Here is a 15493-nt window from a genome sequence, read left to right on the forward strand (position 1 = left end):
AGAAATAATTTTTCTTAAAATATATAGGAAAAGTAGTACATTTGACATATAGTATTTTTTATTTATTTGATTTAACGGTGTCGAGAGAGGAAAGGTGATGAAAAGAAACATAGATGACAGCCACCAGGTAGGTTATGAATGGTACAATCGACGCTGAAAGGTAAGGTTGTATCATATCAGCGTTATAGAATAAAGCTAGTGAAAAAAACAGGAAAACTCATTTAACTATATTAATGCTACTGCACCTCTTACCTCTACGACATGCATATATATATAGGGTAGGGACCTTTCCATAACTGATGCCTTTTCGAATCATATACTATACTATCTCACATCTCTCTATGCTTTTTTGTCCCTTCTAACATGCAATGGCCCCCACATCCTTCACGAGACCACTCTTTTTTATTTTCATCACACGTGACTTTAACTCCCATCTTCACTTTGCATGAAACCATATTTCACTCTTTGGATACTCTACTACTTTCATTGTTTCAATTCATATAATTCTAACTACACAATTGTGGATATACAACCATTAAATCTTAGATTTTGAAAATTCATTTTTTACTAACTTTGAAGTGATTTTTATGATGAAGCCACGACAAATAATGTTATAGTCTTAATTAATTTCTAAATAAAAATTGTAGTCGGCGCTCACAATTGCAGATATATATAATATAACAATTTTAGAGGTATTCACAACAGGAATGTATGCATTTTACTTTAATAAAAAGATATGTATAGTAATTGCAAGTGCAATATAAAATCATATTTGTAGTTATTGTAGAGTGTTAAATCTAATAGAGAAAAATAAAAAACTAATTATATTCAACTTAAATTAGTGGATGCATGGTGTAGTAGCAATAGAGTAAGTCACCTCAACCCTAATATGTCATTGGGAAGTTTCACATGCTTGCATCTAATAAAAGTACATAGCTAGCTTTGTATCATCACTACAAATATACAATTTCACTATTCACTAGCTACTTTCTTAGCTCTTTAATTTGAGCTAAGTTTCATTGAAATTACAAACACTAGCAGTAGTGTCCATGTCCACCACCATACTGATTCTGCAAATTACTAATTGATGATCCCATTCCATTAAACTCACTAAGTTCTTGATGCAAAAAAGGTCCACTCATTGAATCCTCTCCAACTCCAAGAAAATCTCTTGTTAATCCCATTTGGTTTTTAGTTCTTGAACTTGAATCATGCATCTGTCGTTTTGTAGTACTTGTTTCTTTCTCCACCGGCTCAGTTACCACAAATTCCAAACTCTTTGTACAATTCACAATTCCAAATGAATTGTTTGAATCATTTAATAAATACTCACCACCTTCCAAATTCACCAACTCATTCAATTCTTCATGATGATTACTTTGCTTGTAAAATTTTTGACCCTCAACAATATTGCCAAAGTGATTCACATTGTTGTTGTTGAAGACTAAGTTATTATCCACTGGATTCTGACTACTCAAGTACATAGAGCTTATTACACTATGAGACAAATCTTTGTTTTCTTCTTCTTCTTCTTCTTGCTTCAATATTACTCCATGATGTAGCATTGGTAAACATATATTATTATTATTATTATTATTATTATTGGAATTTGTGTAACTCATAAACTGTGTTTGTGATCCAAACACATCCATTGTTTGCACTAGATCATTCATAGTATTGCAAGAAGAATTTGACCATAGTGGTTGGAGCCTCAGCTTTTGACTATAGTCTGAAATGTTAGTGTAATTTCCCAATGGTTCTGATGATGTTCCTGAACCAACAAATTCTGAGTGAAACTGAAATCCAGGAAAAATTTGAGGGAATCTTGGAGCTTGATGATGAGGATTTGTCAAATGATCATTCCTGAAGTTACTTAAAGCTGCTGGAACTGTTGTTATCTTTGCACTTTCATCAGTTAATGCGTCACAAAAAGCTCTATGTGTTATGAAACTGTCCTTCCTGATAATTAATTTAGATTCCTCATTTATTATTTATTCTAAACAAACATTCCTTCTATTACTCAATATCACATATATATATCATATGCATTGTTGATTTTAAAATGCGCGCAATTCCACTTTAAAATTGCGGTCTGTAATTTAAAACTATACATGCATTTGAATTTAAATACTAATTGTTGTAAATATTAAAATTAAACATTTAAACTAATTCGTCATGATAGTTTTTCTATTCTTTAAGTGTTGCAATATTGCAGCTACTGAAAAGCCAATAGATCTGAGTTTAAAAATATAAATTATTTTTATCTCTGATTTAATGGCTTTACAGTAACTGTAATAGTGAAAGATGTACCTGGAGAAAATGGTGCCGCAATCACATTTGTACTCTCTAGTCCCACAAATCTTGCTATGAGCTTTCCAATCAGATTGAACCGCGTATTTCTTGGAACACTTTTCACACTTCCATTTCTTCTCACCATGTTTTCTGCTATAATGTTTCTTTATTCCTGTCAAATCTCCCAAAGCTCTACAAGGGTCATTGTGCACACAGCTTTTCTCAGGACACACATACACCTTCTTCTTAATTTGTTCTTTGTTGGTTCTTTGCTTCAGCTTCCATGGAAGGTTGTGTCCTCGTCGATGAAGCTGCAAATTCTGATCTCTTTGGAAACCTTTGTTGCATATTTCACATACGAATCGATTCGTCGCCATCAAAGACTTTGGTGACATAGCTATCACTTCTGAATCTGGATCTGCTTAGTTCATTCATATATGGTTACTTATAAATTATCATTAATAAGCAGGAAATTAATGATATAAATAAATCCACAAGAATTTATTTATATTTTGAAATTATGATATGATATATAGAGGAGATTGATAATTGAGAGAAATGAAGTTAGTAATAATTTATCACTTGCCTGGTGTTCCTGGTAGGTTTCTTTTTTTCTTAGGTGGATTTGGATTAGGGTTTGGATTTGTTTGTTGAAGATGATTATTGGATGAGGAGGGTTTCATCATGGTGGTGTTGGAATGAGGAGAAAAGGGTTGTTTAGACATCATTTTTGAAAAGAAGAAAATTTGTGTGTCCTAAACTAGCTAGACCTATAGCAAATTCCAAAACTGAAAGTAGTTTCAAGTTTGAAGTTGAAGATACTGCCAAAACAAAATAAAAAACAAAATAAAGGTGTGTGCTAAAAGCACTTAATTTAGCAACTTGTTGCTGGAAAAAAAATATAATTAATATCTAGCCATATGGAAAATAAAACTGGATATAGGTTGATAGATTTCTCATTTTTGAATTGAGAGTTGATATAGAAAAACATACTTATAAGAAAATGAAATATAAGTTTTTACATGTGAATCGCGAGGAAAGCAAAAGGTTTGGAATGAGAGTTGAATGAAGAGAGAAGAGAATAATATACTGTATAAGATTTATGATTTCCAATTAATTATTTGATCTATTCCATTTCTCTCCTTATCTAACACGGCTGTTCTGGAGACAGTCAGTGAGAGCCATAGACTCAACTGGACTATGCAAATCTATAATCGACTTGACACGACACTAATACTAACACATTAATTTTAATAATAATTTGAGAAAAAAAAATTAATTAAATATAATTAATATATTGATGTTATATCTGTGTCAATTATTAAATACTGGTTTTACATAGTACAATATTCGCCTATTAAGAGTTTTACATTGAATAAAATAAAATTTACTTAAATATTGATAAATAATTGTCACTCTACAAATCAATTTTATGAAATAGAATAAGGTTCAACAAAATTATAAATTTGTCTCTGTCCATCATTGTCATGTTCTCTCTGTATACTAGTATTAGCTCAGTAGTAGTACTAACCCAATTAAAACATAGTACTATTGTTTTGTGAGTAAATAAAACACTGTTTTTTACTTTATTTATTAAGACAAAGAAAAATTTATTAAAATTAAAGATTTAATTATAGTTTTAGTTTCATATTTTTATTGATTCACGAAATTATTCATTCTATTTTAAAAATCGATAATTTTAGTCACGTTTTCTGATGTTTTAACCAAAAAATGATGATATGGGATGTTTGAAACAATAAGACATATGATACGATGATATAAAGTTGTTAACACCCATAAATTTAAAATAAAACGTCATAAAAAAACTAAGTTTTCAACTTCGAAATTTTTTCATATTTTTAATTTAATTAATAACATATAAATAATTAATATATCTAGATGATTTCATATAATATAATTGTATATCACGTATTTAAAATATGTTAAATCGTTATTTTTTAATTTAAAAAAAATAATTAAAATTGTTGATTTTTAAAATAAATAGACTAATTTCATAAATTAATAAGTATATAAAAACTAAAATTACAATTAAAGTAAAATTAAATTGGCTGCAAGAGGCAGAGAAGTAGTGGTACGTTGAAGACTTCTCATCATAATTCCAACTCAAATTCGAAAAAAAATATTTAATTAATATGAATTAAGTCGGTAGAAATAATTGTTACACATTAGAGCTAGATAGAGTAGATAAGATATGCATGCGGTGGTTTGAATTGAACAACTTTCAAATAAGTGAGATTGTGGATTGAAAGAGCATATAGTACTAAAAGAGGGTAATTAGAGAGAAATTGGAAGAAGAAAATAAAAATAGTATGGAGTTGGATAGTGAGAAAATAGTAATTATATTTAAAAAGGAAAAGCGAGTAAACTTTACAGCAAGGAATGAAAATGATTATGGCATAATTGTATTATTAGGAAGGGTGGTGCCGTCCGTGAGCACTGACTGGTTGATGTGGGGACCACAAGGAGACTGTCAGATTAAGAGAGAGAGAGTGAGTGAGTGGTATTGCATGATCGAGCCATGATGAGTCAAGCAAGCAGCAGCCACAACGATTGTTCTGAGTGTGTGAGTGTGAGTCACACACTCAGTCTCTATCGTGTTCTGTTCTGCTTAATTAATTCACATTTCTCAATAAATTTCTCTCTCCCTCTAATTTTTTTAATTTAGTAGAATCAAGCAGTAACTCCCGTGCACATAGCTTAAAAATCTATCAACAGTTTCTCCTACCATAATCATTCAAAGATTAATATTACTATATGCACACACGAGCGTACGTCCTTGACTTACTCTCCACATTTTCGATTATATATATTACTTCCAATCTTAAAGTAAAATCAAAGAGAAATATTAATGTATTTCATTTAAATTTTAAATTAAATATATTTATTTTCTTTGAAATTATTTTTATTTTTATTTCATATATATTGATTCGTGTGTAATCACTAAAGACAGTCAAAAGTTGTTAGTAATGACAATATAAAGTGATCATTTTATTTTCGGTAGGACTATTTATTAACACTTCAACCTCCAATCAATATAGTATAGTCAAAACTAGAAGAAGTTCGGCAGAAGTCATAGTTCTCAAATTTTTATTAATTTTTTAATACTAGTATTCTATTATAACTTTTAATCTCTATATTTTTTTTATGTGAATTTTATATGATATTTAATTATGGGTTTATTTAGACTTAAAATCTTAGGGTTTAAATACATTTTAATGAAGTAAAATATAAAATAAATCTTTATTTAGAAACCTAATTTATTATATTTTTTTGTATATGTTGTGTATTTAAAATTTTATTTTTTCTTTACTAAATTATACTATATTTAATAGTTTCCTTACACTTAATTCCTCCCTTCGTCTTTAATTAGGAGATGGGAGAAGTGTGAGACAATGAATAATACATACATTGCAAGGAATCTGACACAAGAAGTGGATAACTTTTTGATCATCATTTGACGCTTATGGTAAAATTCAGCGTTGTTGGCCTGAGTTCCACGTTCAGTGAACTGAACTGAGACCTAATAATCATTCATCTATTGGAGGATTTATTTTTTAATTTAGAAATAGATAACTGTAATGACAAATTATTAAAAGTACATTTAAATCAAATAAAAATAATTAATCACATAACAATGAAAGAACTATTTAAAGAAAAGGACAGAACAATATTTTCCATTAAGTTGACTTGGTCTTAACCACGTGTAAGATGTAGGTGTACCCTACAAATAAAATATAATTGGATAATAATCAATTCAAAATAATTATTAAAATATATAAATATTTTGTTAATTTTATAATTATATTAATTAAATAGTTAATGATTTTTTTTATTAACTTAGTAAGTATTTAAAGTGTTAATAATATAAATTTGGCTCGGTGGGGCTGTGAGAAATGATTCCATCTTAATTGTTTTACCCGACAATGTCAGTTTCCTGTGCTGGTTATATATGGAAACAGATTGATGAAACTGATCATAGGAAAATGCAGTTTAATCTTGTCTTAATCAAATTGATGCACCATATTGGAGTAAGCATCTGTACTTTGATGGGTGCTATGTATGTTGTCGACTAACATGTGAAAGGGAGGTTTCTTGTGACTTTGTTATATTTTTTTGTTTTTATTAAATGAGTTTGTTATATTAAGTTTATAATAGACCTCCTCTGTAATTGTTTACTGCATAAATATCCTAATATAAGTTATTGTCGATTATGTCTTATTTATTTAAGTGAGAATTATAGTGCAAAGGAAATCACATGATAAAATTGATATATTATATTATTATCTTAAAGTTATCATATATCGGTCAGTTTGCGATTACATGATTGATCATTGACTGCAACTCTTCATATAGAAGGTGGGTAATGGTTGATGGCTATAATGCTGAATTTAGTCCATGTATTTTGTACATGGATTGAAATATCTCTTACATTCCATTTAATAAATTTTGTTTATTAAGAAAAAATCTATGATATATTATTTTTATTTGTAGTATCTTATTATGTCAGATATTCATTCAAAGCTTATTTATATATATTGCTATTTATTCAAAGCAATCAAATTGATCACTAATACTAGATTAATTGATTATCTTATATAGTGACGGATATTAATAATTTAATATAAACAATAAATTTTATTAATTTAATTTATAAAATTAATTTACTCAATAAAAAAATTTGATTCAACAATTAAATTAGTAAAATTTATTATTTATATATATTTAATTATTTCAAACTATATATTAATTCTTTAAATAATTATTTCAAATTTTATTTATTTATTTTTAATTATTATTTTTTTTTTCAAACTCAATCATTATTCTCGATCACCTGTTTATATATGTAATGTTTATTGTACTCAAACATCTTTGTCTTCAAAACGTTCAACGTTCATATCTTCATCTGAAGGGACATGATGCCATCATTTTTTGTGATAGAAAAAAAAAAATAGCACTACTTTTCTGGATTCCTCGAGAAACAATTATTTTCAATTTAAATAAATAATTAATTCAATCTACAGTTAAGAATATAGTTAATTCAGCTATACTTACATGATTGGACACAATTTTTAATGAGTTCTAAAAATGTTTGTAGCTAATCATATCTCATCATTAGTATGTCATAATACATTTTAGTTTCTAAAAAATATTCCACAGTCATCTATAAGGTATACCAATTAATTTCTTTAAAAAATTATTAAAATTTTAAAACTGAATACTCAGGCCCAATATTTGAAACTAGGAAAATGAATAAAGAAAACTCTACTAGGAACCCCTTTTCTTAGTACCTATATCCCCCACAAACTTTTCATTTACAAAAAAAATTCCAAAAAAATCGAACACAAGTGAGTATCTCTTGAAAAAAAAATAGTTCTTGATTTTTCACAACTTTAAAAAATATAAATTTTTTACATTTGTAAAATGAAAAAAATGTTAGCATGCATAGAATAAATTGATGCTACGGTTAAAAATCTTTTAAAGAATTTAGTTTTATCAAATTCAAATTATAAATATTTTTTCAAGTTTTAAAAAACCAATTATTACGGTTTTTTCACATTTTATAAAAGTAGGAATTTAATTAAACTTTTAACATCTAAACAAAGAAAAAAATATTGAATCGGATAAGTCAATGCTACACCTGAAATCTTAATGTTCAAACTTTTGTGTTTCACCTGAAATTTTAATGTTCAAGCTTTTGTTTTCTACAGTTCTTTTTTTAGGTGTAGTATTGACTTAGCCTATCTTAAAGTCAATATCTTTTTTTGGTTTTAAACGTGAATGATTTATGTTGCAGCTTTATCAAAATTTGAGAAATCTGTAATTTTAGATTTTTTAGCTTTTATAATATTTAGAATATTTTTTTTTTCTATATATTTTTATTAATATGTGAATTCGATAATTTCATATCTTAAACTAAAATATTAGAAGTTTATAAGCTTTAATACAACTGACAATTGTCTATATTATTATATTAGATGTCTTGTCTCAAGTTCAAATGCATAACTTTGCACTTGTATGAGTTTATAGTGGTATTCATTATCGCTTCTAAAAAATTATTTAAAAATTCTGAGATAATTTTTTTTTGAACAGCTTGCGAGACAAAAGCCACATTTTTGGAAAATGTGGATGGAGACTAGGTGAGTGTTAGTATATTTTTCAATAATACATACATGTGATAGTCCGAATTACATCAAAATTGGGCCAGTATAGGTACAAATGGAAAACAATAGATTGGGCCTTCCGGTCTATTATAAAAAAACATTAAAAAAGTTAAAAAGAAGTAATGTGAAACTGTGCCAAAATATGTCCATTAACAAGAGTTTAGAAGGAGTTCAAATATTTTTGGTACAATTATATATTGGTCATTAGTTCTCTTTGATAATAAAGTTTTTCTCTTTCACCAATTTTAAAAAAGAAAACCCAGTATTTGAAAAAATTGAAAAGGGAGTAATTAGCGAATGGATTAGTACGAAGAAAATTCCAATGTTATGCAGAAAAAGGAATGATTAAGAAATGGATATTGGTCCGTGTGTACCATGCATGTAGGATCACTATGAATTTCATAACATGCACATTTGTTCATAACGTTTGTTTGGGAATGAAAATAATTGGTAATAGTAAGACAAAATTTAATCAAAAAATAATGAATAAGGAAATTAACATTTCTTGCAGTACGAAACTGATGTAATAACATTCTCATCACAACCCACCATATCCTAAAATCAATATTCTTTTTCCTTATACATTTATTTCATTTTCAGCTCGATTAATTAATTAAATTTTCATAAAACAAACGCAAAGCAACAATATAAATTTTTACATAAAAAGGTCAAAATTGACTTCCATTAACAGCAACAAGATTCAATAATTTCAGAGAAACAAAAACAGAAAGCTTAATTAAAGGCTGAAAGCCAAGGAAAATTTACAAAGAAAATAAAATTATATAAATTGAATCAATAAAAGAAACAAAAAAACGCATGTTTCAGAAAATCATGCATCAGATCCAAAACCGGTAATATCAGATATACGAGAGATCGATGGAATGATCAAACACCAGGGGCAGATCGATAACGGTAGAGTTTTCCAAACACGTGAAGAGTGGTGACGAATCCAATGAAGCAGAGACTCATTACGAGAACCACCGTGGGTGAAATCTTAAGGCCAGGTGCGTCGTCGGTGTAGAATCGCAGCATGTTGCTCCCGGCGTTGGAGTTTGCTCCGACGGAGCTTGTGCTGGAGCTGTTTCCACCACCGAGACGGCGACGGCGCATTCCGGCTGTAGCGGCGGCGGAGCCGCGGGGAGCCATGACGCCTGGTCGCGTTGTGGCAGCCGAAGCTGTGGATTGAGATTGAGAAGCGCTTCTCGCCATGTTGCAGCGTAGGGAAGAAAATGAGAGATGTGCAAAATCGGAGAAAAAAGAAAGAGGTAGAAATGGTAACTATGGAATGAAAGGGGGTCGTTAAAGACAAATGTTTAGATTAGAAAAAATAGGAGAAAATGGTTCCACCTTGACATTCATACACACGATTTCATCAACTCTATTATTGTGAGAAATTTAATAATCAAATGAGAGTGAGAATACACATAACCTAAATCTTCAACTTAAATTAGATACCATAATTTATTTTAGTTCCTTCACATTTTTTTCAATAAATATATGGTACTTGCATACATATTCCTAAAATTTCAAAAACTAAAAATTAAGAATTCTATATTTTCACATTTTAAAAATTTTGAAATTACTGATTTTTTACATTTTATACATTTAAAACATAAAATAAACCATCAAAAGCATTAATAATATACTCTTTAAGCTACAAAACCGGAAGTTAGTAGCATTAGTTAAATCTATATAAGAAATCAAAAGTATTAATAATATGACGTTTCAGATTTTCAAAAATAAGTAATCTATATAAGAAATAATCTCATTTACTTGTATTACAAATACTTTCTAAAATTTGTATGTTAATTATTCTGTAATTTTAGTGGGTTTGTGGAGAAGCAAGACTAAATAAGATCTTCAGTAGATTTCTTTGAATTTAATTGTTAAATGACATGAGATAATTTTGTGTTTTTCAATGTGTATTCCTATACTAAAATATGATTTATTTATTTTCCTTTAGATTGACTCTGCAAAATGAAATTGTATAATGTAAATTAATTTTATACTGATAGTTGACATGACTTAAAATCCTTAAAAGAAACTCCTTTTGCTCTATTTCAAAAAAAAAAGTAAAAAATAGAAGGAAACTTTTTCAAATGATAGGTTTGTTTCAATGGACTAGCGGACCAGGCCCAATAGTCGTGTTTTTCCCAGGTAACAAGGTATAAATCAAAATCAATACACACAAAATAAAATAAAACTGTTCCCGCTCATGCTTTTCCCACGGTAACGGTAACCGTTTTTACAATTCATCAATTTCAGTATTTTTCTTTTTTCAATTTTCATTCTCTGCTTTTGTTTTCAGAGTTTTTGGTACCACTAGAAACATAAACATTCCAAAAAAGCCCGTTTCAGAAAAAATAACCAAACCAAAACTTGTTAATATTCCACAAAGACAACCTGTTCAAGCAACACAAGTTGCTATTGACACCACCACTTTAACACAGGCTACTGATAAAAAAACACCAGAAAATGTCATTGTCAACCCAAAAATATTGAACAAGAAGAGTGATATGTTATTGGCAGAAAAGTCATCAAAGGAAAATGATGATTCTGCAGATCCCAAAACTCCGGTAACATCTTCTTCTCATGTTAGAGCAAAGAGTAAAATGTCAGCCACACCGTTCTACACAGCAGCACATTGTAGTAAATGTCGTTTTGATAGGCTTGAAACTTCGTCTTTTTGGATTGGACAAATCAAAATGGCAGAGTCTGTTGGAAAACACTTTGTAGCTTCTGCCTTCTTCAAGCTTGCTTTGATTTCTCAGGCTGAGGTTTGTAGTTTTTATCATATAGTTTACGGAATTAATATACACGTCAAAAGATTTCAGTATTTTTTATCATATGGTTTGTATATGTTGTTTAATTCGATATTTGGTGTGTTGAATAGCCAATTAGGAACCTTAGGACCGAGCTTAAAAAATATTTGTCAAGGCATGGACACTTGTCAGAGAAGAAGGAATGGAGAAAAGTTGCAGTTAGGTATGGACTATTTGAAGAGTGAAAGCAGCACAAGTGGAATGGACTCAACCACATAGTCGTGCGTTCATCATGTGTATATGCACGAAAAATGAAAGTGATATTTGAGCGTTAATATGTATAAGGAAATTAAAATTCCTATTATGTATTCGGTTGGGGGAGTGGACTCTTGCTTTTAATCAATGTTTGGTTATAGTTTCTTGGTTCTTATGTTAGTTCTTTATGTTTATCCCTTTTCCCTTTTCTATTGGTTTGTTTTTAGCCCTTGTATATATTGTATTCTCTTTTCATTTCTCTTGTATTCTTCAACCTTTAACATTTCACTTTCAATAAAAATTGTAAGGTATTTTTAGTTTTGCTCTAGTTTTTCTTTTGGTTAATATTTAGTTAACAATCATCTTCTATTGATTCTATCATTTTTTTATCTTGCCACAAACTCATCCAATCCTTACTACTTGCATCATCATGAGAATCTCTCTTCTTGTAATGCTACTTGATGGCAATAATCATCCTTCTTTGGTTCGCGCAATGAAAGTTGCCCTTATCCCAAAAACAAGCTGAAATTCATCAATGGAACTTTCTCTCAACTAGCATCATCGCTTCTTCATTATGATTTTTGGATTAACATGGTTCTTTCATATGAATTCAGCTTTGCACTTTGAAGACCATAAACTAATTCATCCTATAATAGATTTAGAAAAATATGAGAAAATCAATTCTCTCATGGTGACGCGAATTTCGAAGTTTTGATATTCAGAACAATCTCATGTCACTACTAGAAAAATTATTTAAATCAATAAATCATTTTTTTAATATTTTTTTTCCATTATATTTAGCGTCGGAACACCGATGCTACTCTAAATATGACTGAAATATTTTAATATTTTATTCAACTTATTAGTGTGGTAGATCCGACGCTATATCTTTTTATTAAATTAAAAAAAAAATTCTTCAATATGAGATACCCTGCTTCTTTTTCTTTTTTCCTCGCATGTTTTTTCCCTTATCCTCACTCACACTTTTTCACTTACATGTACGGTGACACTTACGCTCACCCTCACCCTCTTTTTTCGTCACCCTCGCCCTCACTGACGGCAATAAGCTTACTATTCCTCTTAATTCTCTTACATTCCTGTCGTTTTCTCTCACTCACCAGAAAACCCATCACCACCGGTAGAAAAACATATTAATCTCATGTCACTATTAATCTCATGATTAATAGTGACATGAGATTAATATGTTTCTCTATTTTTATGATTTTTTTGGTAATTTATCTCATGTCACTATTAATCCTTGGTAAGTTATCTATTTTTCTCATTTTATGATTTTTTTGAAAAGAAATTTATGATGGATTTCTGTTTTCTCAATAGAAATTTTATTTTGTTAATATAAATTTAGATATTTATTTTCTCTCAATAGAAATTTAGGGATTTTTTTTTTCTTAAAAGCAATTTTTTATAAAAATTTAGGTTTCATATTTTAATAGTGTTCATTTTTTTTTTTTGAAATGTTGTTGTTTACTTCTATCTTTCAAATCAAAGTGTAACTTCTTAATTTTAAATTTATTTTTACTTTGGCAGTTGAATGTGTCATAGAATTTATAACAAAGTCACGTATGGTATGAATTTTTTATTTTTTATTTTGCTTATATTATGTGTATTTATACTTGTTTCTAACAATTTCTTTTTATTTTTGTGTTTGTGTTTATATATTAGTATGTATTTGTTTTGTTATTATGATAATAATGTTGACCTTTTGGGTTAGTATGACATTATATCTATGTAAAGAAAGTATATTTTCGATAGTTCTGGAAATTTCCGTCTTATGTGGTTTTCATCGTTGAATTATTTTGCTTATATCATCTAATGCATAATGCAGTGCTAGTAATTGTAATGGAACCATGAGAGAAGTTTGTAATTAAACTCTAAAATATAAATATAAGCATAACCATTTTTATGTTTCATGATAAGTTGGCATTAGCAATATTTGGATTTATTGATATCATTCATGTATGTTATCCTTAAAGAGTTCTATATAGATATCATTCATGTATGTTATCCTTGAAGAGTTCTACATATTTCACATCTATTTTGTTCAAAGCTATTTTTATGTTACTTTCACATATATGTTACTTGTTTATGTTTGCTTTAGTTTGAATAACCATATTAATAATAAAATTAATATGAACTGCAATATGTGTTTCAGTGTTTATCTCATACGAGTCAAAATTTAAGCCCAAAGGTTTTTTAAAATGTTGTTATCTTAATCTTAAATATAAAGATTATTTTCATTTGTGAAGTATAATTGACATGATGTCTAAAATTGAGTGAAGTCATATACAATATCTTTGATGTCAATTGTCATTCTGAAGGTTAACTTAGATGTTTTATAAACTTTATTTACCTCAAAGTTTTTTTTTGTTTTTGTATGTCTATGATGTGTTGTTAAACAAACAATATCTCTTTAATGCCTTTAAAAATATCTTTCTTGTAGGTCTAAGAATTTATATGTAAATTATTTTGTTTGACATATATATTAAAGTAGCATTAATCTAATGCGGTATAGAAATTGTTATTGACCTCTAGAATAAATTGTAATTAATTTCTATAATATAAGCATAACCTTTCTTATGCTTGATGATAAGTTGACATTAGCAATATTTAGATTATTTATAAGTATCATGATTATGTATGTTATCCTTTTCACCCTTACTTCATTTAAATTTATTTTTTTTATTAAGGTTCTTTCACTTTCACTTCTATGGTACTTTTATTTTTTCTTTAGCTTCAAAAATCATAATAATAATTAAATTAATATTAATTGCAATGTATTTTAGTGTTTATTTCATAAGTTTTTTTTTTTTATAACAAATATATATTAATAATAAATAAATAAAACACTATCCCATTCACACTCACTCTCTTTCTATTTCACTCCACTCCACCTCTTTTTTTTTTTTCACTTCACTTTTTCCTTTCTCTTCTCCTTCTCGGCTACATAACATTCACCCTCCCCATTGTTATTATTTTCTCTTTTCTCTTTCTCATTGCTTCTTCTCACTCCACAACACTTAAACCCTCAATCCTTAAAAGGAATTTAACATCCCAAGAGTATAATTTCTTATACTCCTACAAATATTCTTGGTTAGGATTTATGGGGGTTAGGGTTAGTGAATCAAGGAAGGATAAGGGTACCCACTTCTTGAAAGTTGTTTATCGAGACTCTTTGGGGGTAAATACACAACTCTTATGCTAATAATGAATCTCTAGGAAATGCAGTTTTGTTTAAAAATCTTATTTTGTGATTAGAGTAGATTTAAATGATTTTTTATGGTTTTCTAGAGTTAGCTAAACATTAGAATAGTTTTTCTAAAGTCTTGAAAATATTTTTGATACTCAGATTTGTTAGCTGAGGTTCTATCGGCTACTCTATGAGTTGTTGGAGAAAAAACATAGTCGATTCTCCATAATTGAGAAAACACAACCTTTGATTTTTTTTTCTTTTCGATTTCATCCTTAAATACTTTCATGGTTTTTGTTATATAATATGTTAATAGTTTGATTTATTTATGAGTTATAAAATATTAAAATATTGAATTGTTATACAGTTGAATATTTTTTTCATGAGTTATGATGAAATGAGAAATAATTTTTAAACGTATTTTGGAAATAGTTGTTATAATTATGAAATCATTAACGGTGGTAGGTACACCTAGTTACCTCGTTTTGATCAGGGAGAACTATTCGTTAGATGGAGTTGTCCCTATGAGAAATGTCATATGTAGGAGGAGAGGACTATCAATGTAAGCTTTGTAATTGTTGTTTGATGATGCGTGGCGGGATTGAGAGGAGAGGGTTATCCGTTGAATGAAGCCACTCCTAAGGGAAAGGCCACCCTTAGGAAGAAATGACTATCAATGAGATGAAACCGCCTCTTGGTTCTAAAAAAATCATATTTTTACTTGTTTGATTTTCTATGATGATTTTAAATATTTCTACCTGAATGGCTAAATTATAAGTTTAATGATTTTATATGTG

At 28.6% G+C, this 15493-nt stretch overlaps 3 protein-coding genes across 3 annotated transcripts; 1 reads left to right on the top strand and 2 right to left on the bottom strand.

The window, feature by feature from the left end:
• Window positions 1–805: 805 nt before the first annotated feature.
• On the bottom strand, window positions 806–3483 carry LOC101506335 (uncharacterized). The gene is made up of 3 exons (XM_004505912.4): window positions 2879–3483; window positions 2311–2710; window positions 806–1959 (listed from the first exon to the last, which is right to left on the bottom strand). Exons 1-3 carry the CDS (start codon window positions 3018–3020, stop codon window positions 1035–1037), a joined length of 1467 nt encoding a protein of 488 aa, XP_004505969.1. The 5' UTR covers window positions 3021–3483; the 3' UTR covers window positions 806–1034.
• Window positions 3484–9111: 5628 nt separating this feature from the next.
• Window positions 9112–9883, bottom strand: LOC101506017 (uncharacterized). Its single transcript, XM_004505911.4, has one exon. The coding sequence runs from the start codon at window positions 9681–9683 to the stop codon at window positions 9360–9362; it is 324 nt and encodes a 107-aa protein (XP_004505968.1). The 5' UTR covers window positions 9684–9883; the 3' UTR covers window positions 9112–9359.
• An 830-nt stretch (window positions 9884–10713) lies between these two features.
• LOC105852323 (uncharacterized) lies at window positions 10714–11819 on the top strand. Its single transcript, XM_027335225.2, has 2 exons — window positions 10714–11251; window positions 11368–11819. Exons 1-2 carry the CDS (start codon window positions 10991–10993, stop codon window positions 11479–11481), a joined length of 375 nt encoding a protein of 124 aa, XP_027191026.1. The 5' UTR covers window positions 10714–10990; the 3' UTR covers window positions 11482–11819.
• Window positions 11820–15493: the final 3674 nt, after the last annotated feature.

Source organism: Cicer arietinum, chromosome 6, assembly GCF_000331145.2.
Source record: "Cicer arietinum cultivar CDC Frontier isolate Library 1 chromosome 6, Cicar.CDCFrontier_v2.0, whole genome shotgun sequence".
Taxonomy (NCBI): domain Eukaryota; kingdom Viridiplantae; phylum Streptophyta; class Magnoliopsida; order Fabales; family Fabaceae; genus Cicer; species Cicer arietinum.

What these genes read in the sequence shown, in the direction of transcription:
- LOC101506335 (XM_004505912.4), bottom strand. Translation starts at nt 3,020, where the DNA reads ATGATGTCTAAACAACCCTTTTCTCCTCATTCCAACACCACCATGATG. An exon ending in AAACCTACCAGGAACACCAG is followed by an intron (nt 2,711 to 2,878) that starts GCAAGTGATAAA and finishes TGAACTAAGCAG; the next exon opens with ATCCAGATTCAGAAGTGATA. An exon ending in TGCGGCACCATTTTCTCCAG is followed by an intron (nt 1,960 to 2,310) that starts GTACATCTTTCA and finishes ATTAATTATCAG; the next exon opens with GAAGGACAGTTTCATAACAC.
- LOC101506017 (XM_004505911.4), bottom strand. Translation starts at nt 9,683, where the DNA reads ATGGCGAGAAGCGCTTCTCAATCTCAATCCACAGCTTCGGCTGCCACA.
- LOC105852323 (XM_027335225.2), top strand. Translation starts at nt 10,991, where the DNA reads ATGTTATTGGCAGAAAAGTCATCAAAGGAAAATGATGATTCTGCAGAT. An exon ending in CTTTGATTTCTCAGGCTGAG is followed by an intron (nt 11,252 to 11,367) that starts GTTTGTAGTTTT and finishes TGTGTTGAATAG; the next exon opens with CCAATTAGGAACCTTAGGAC.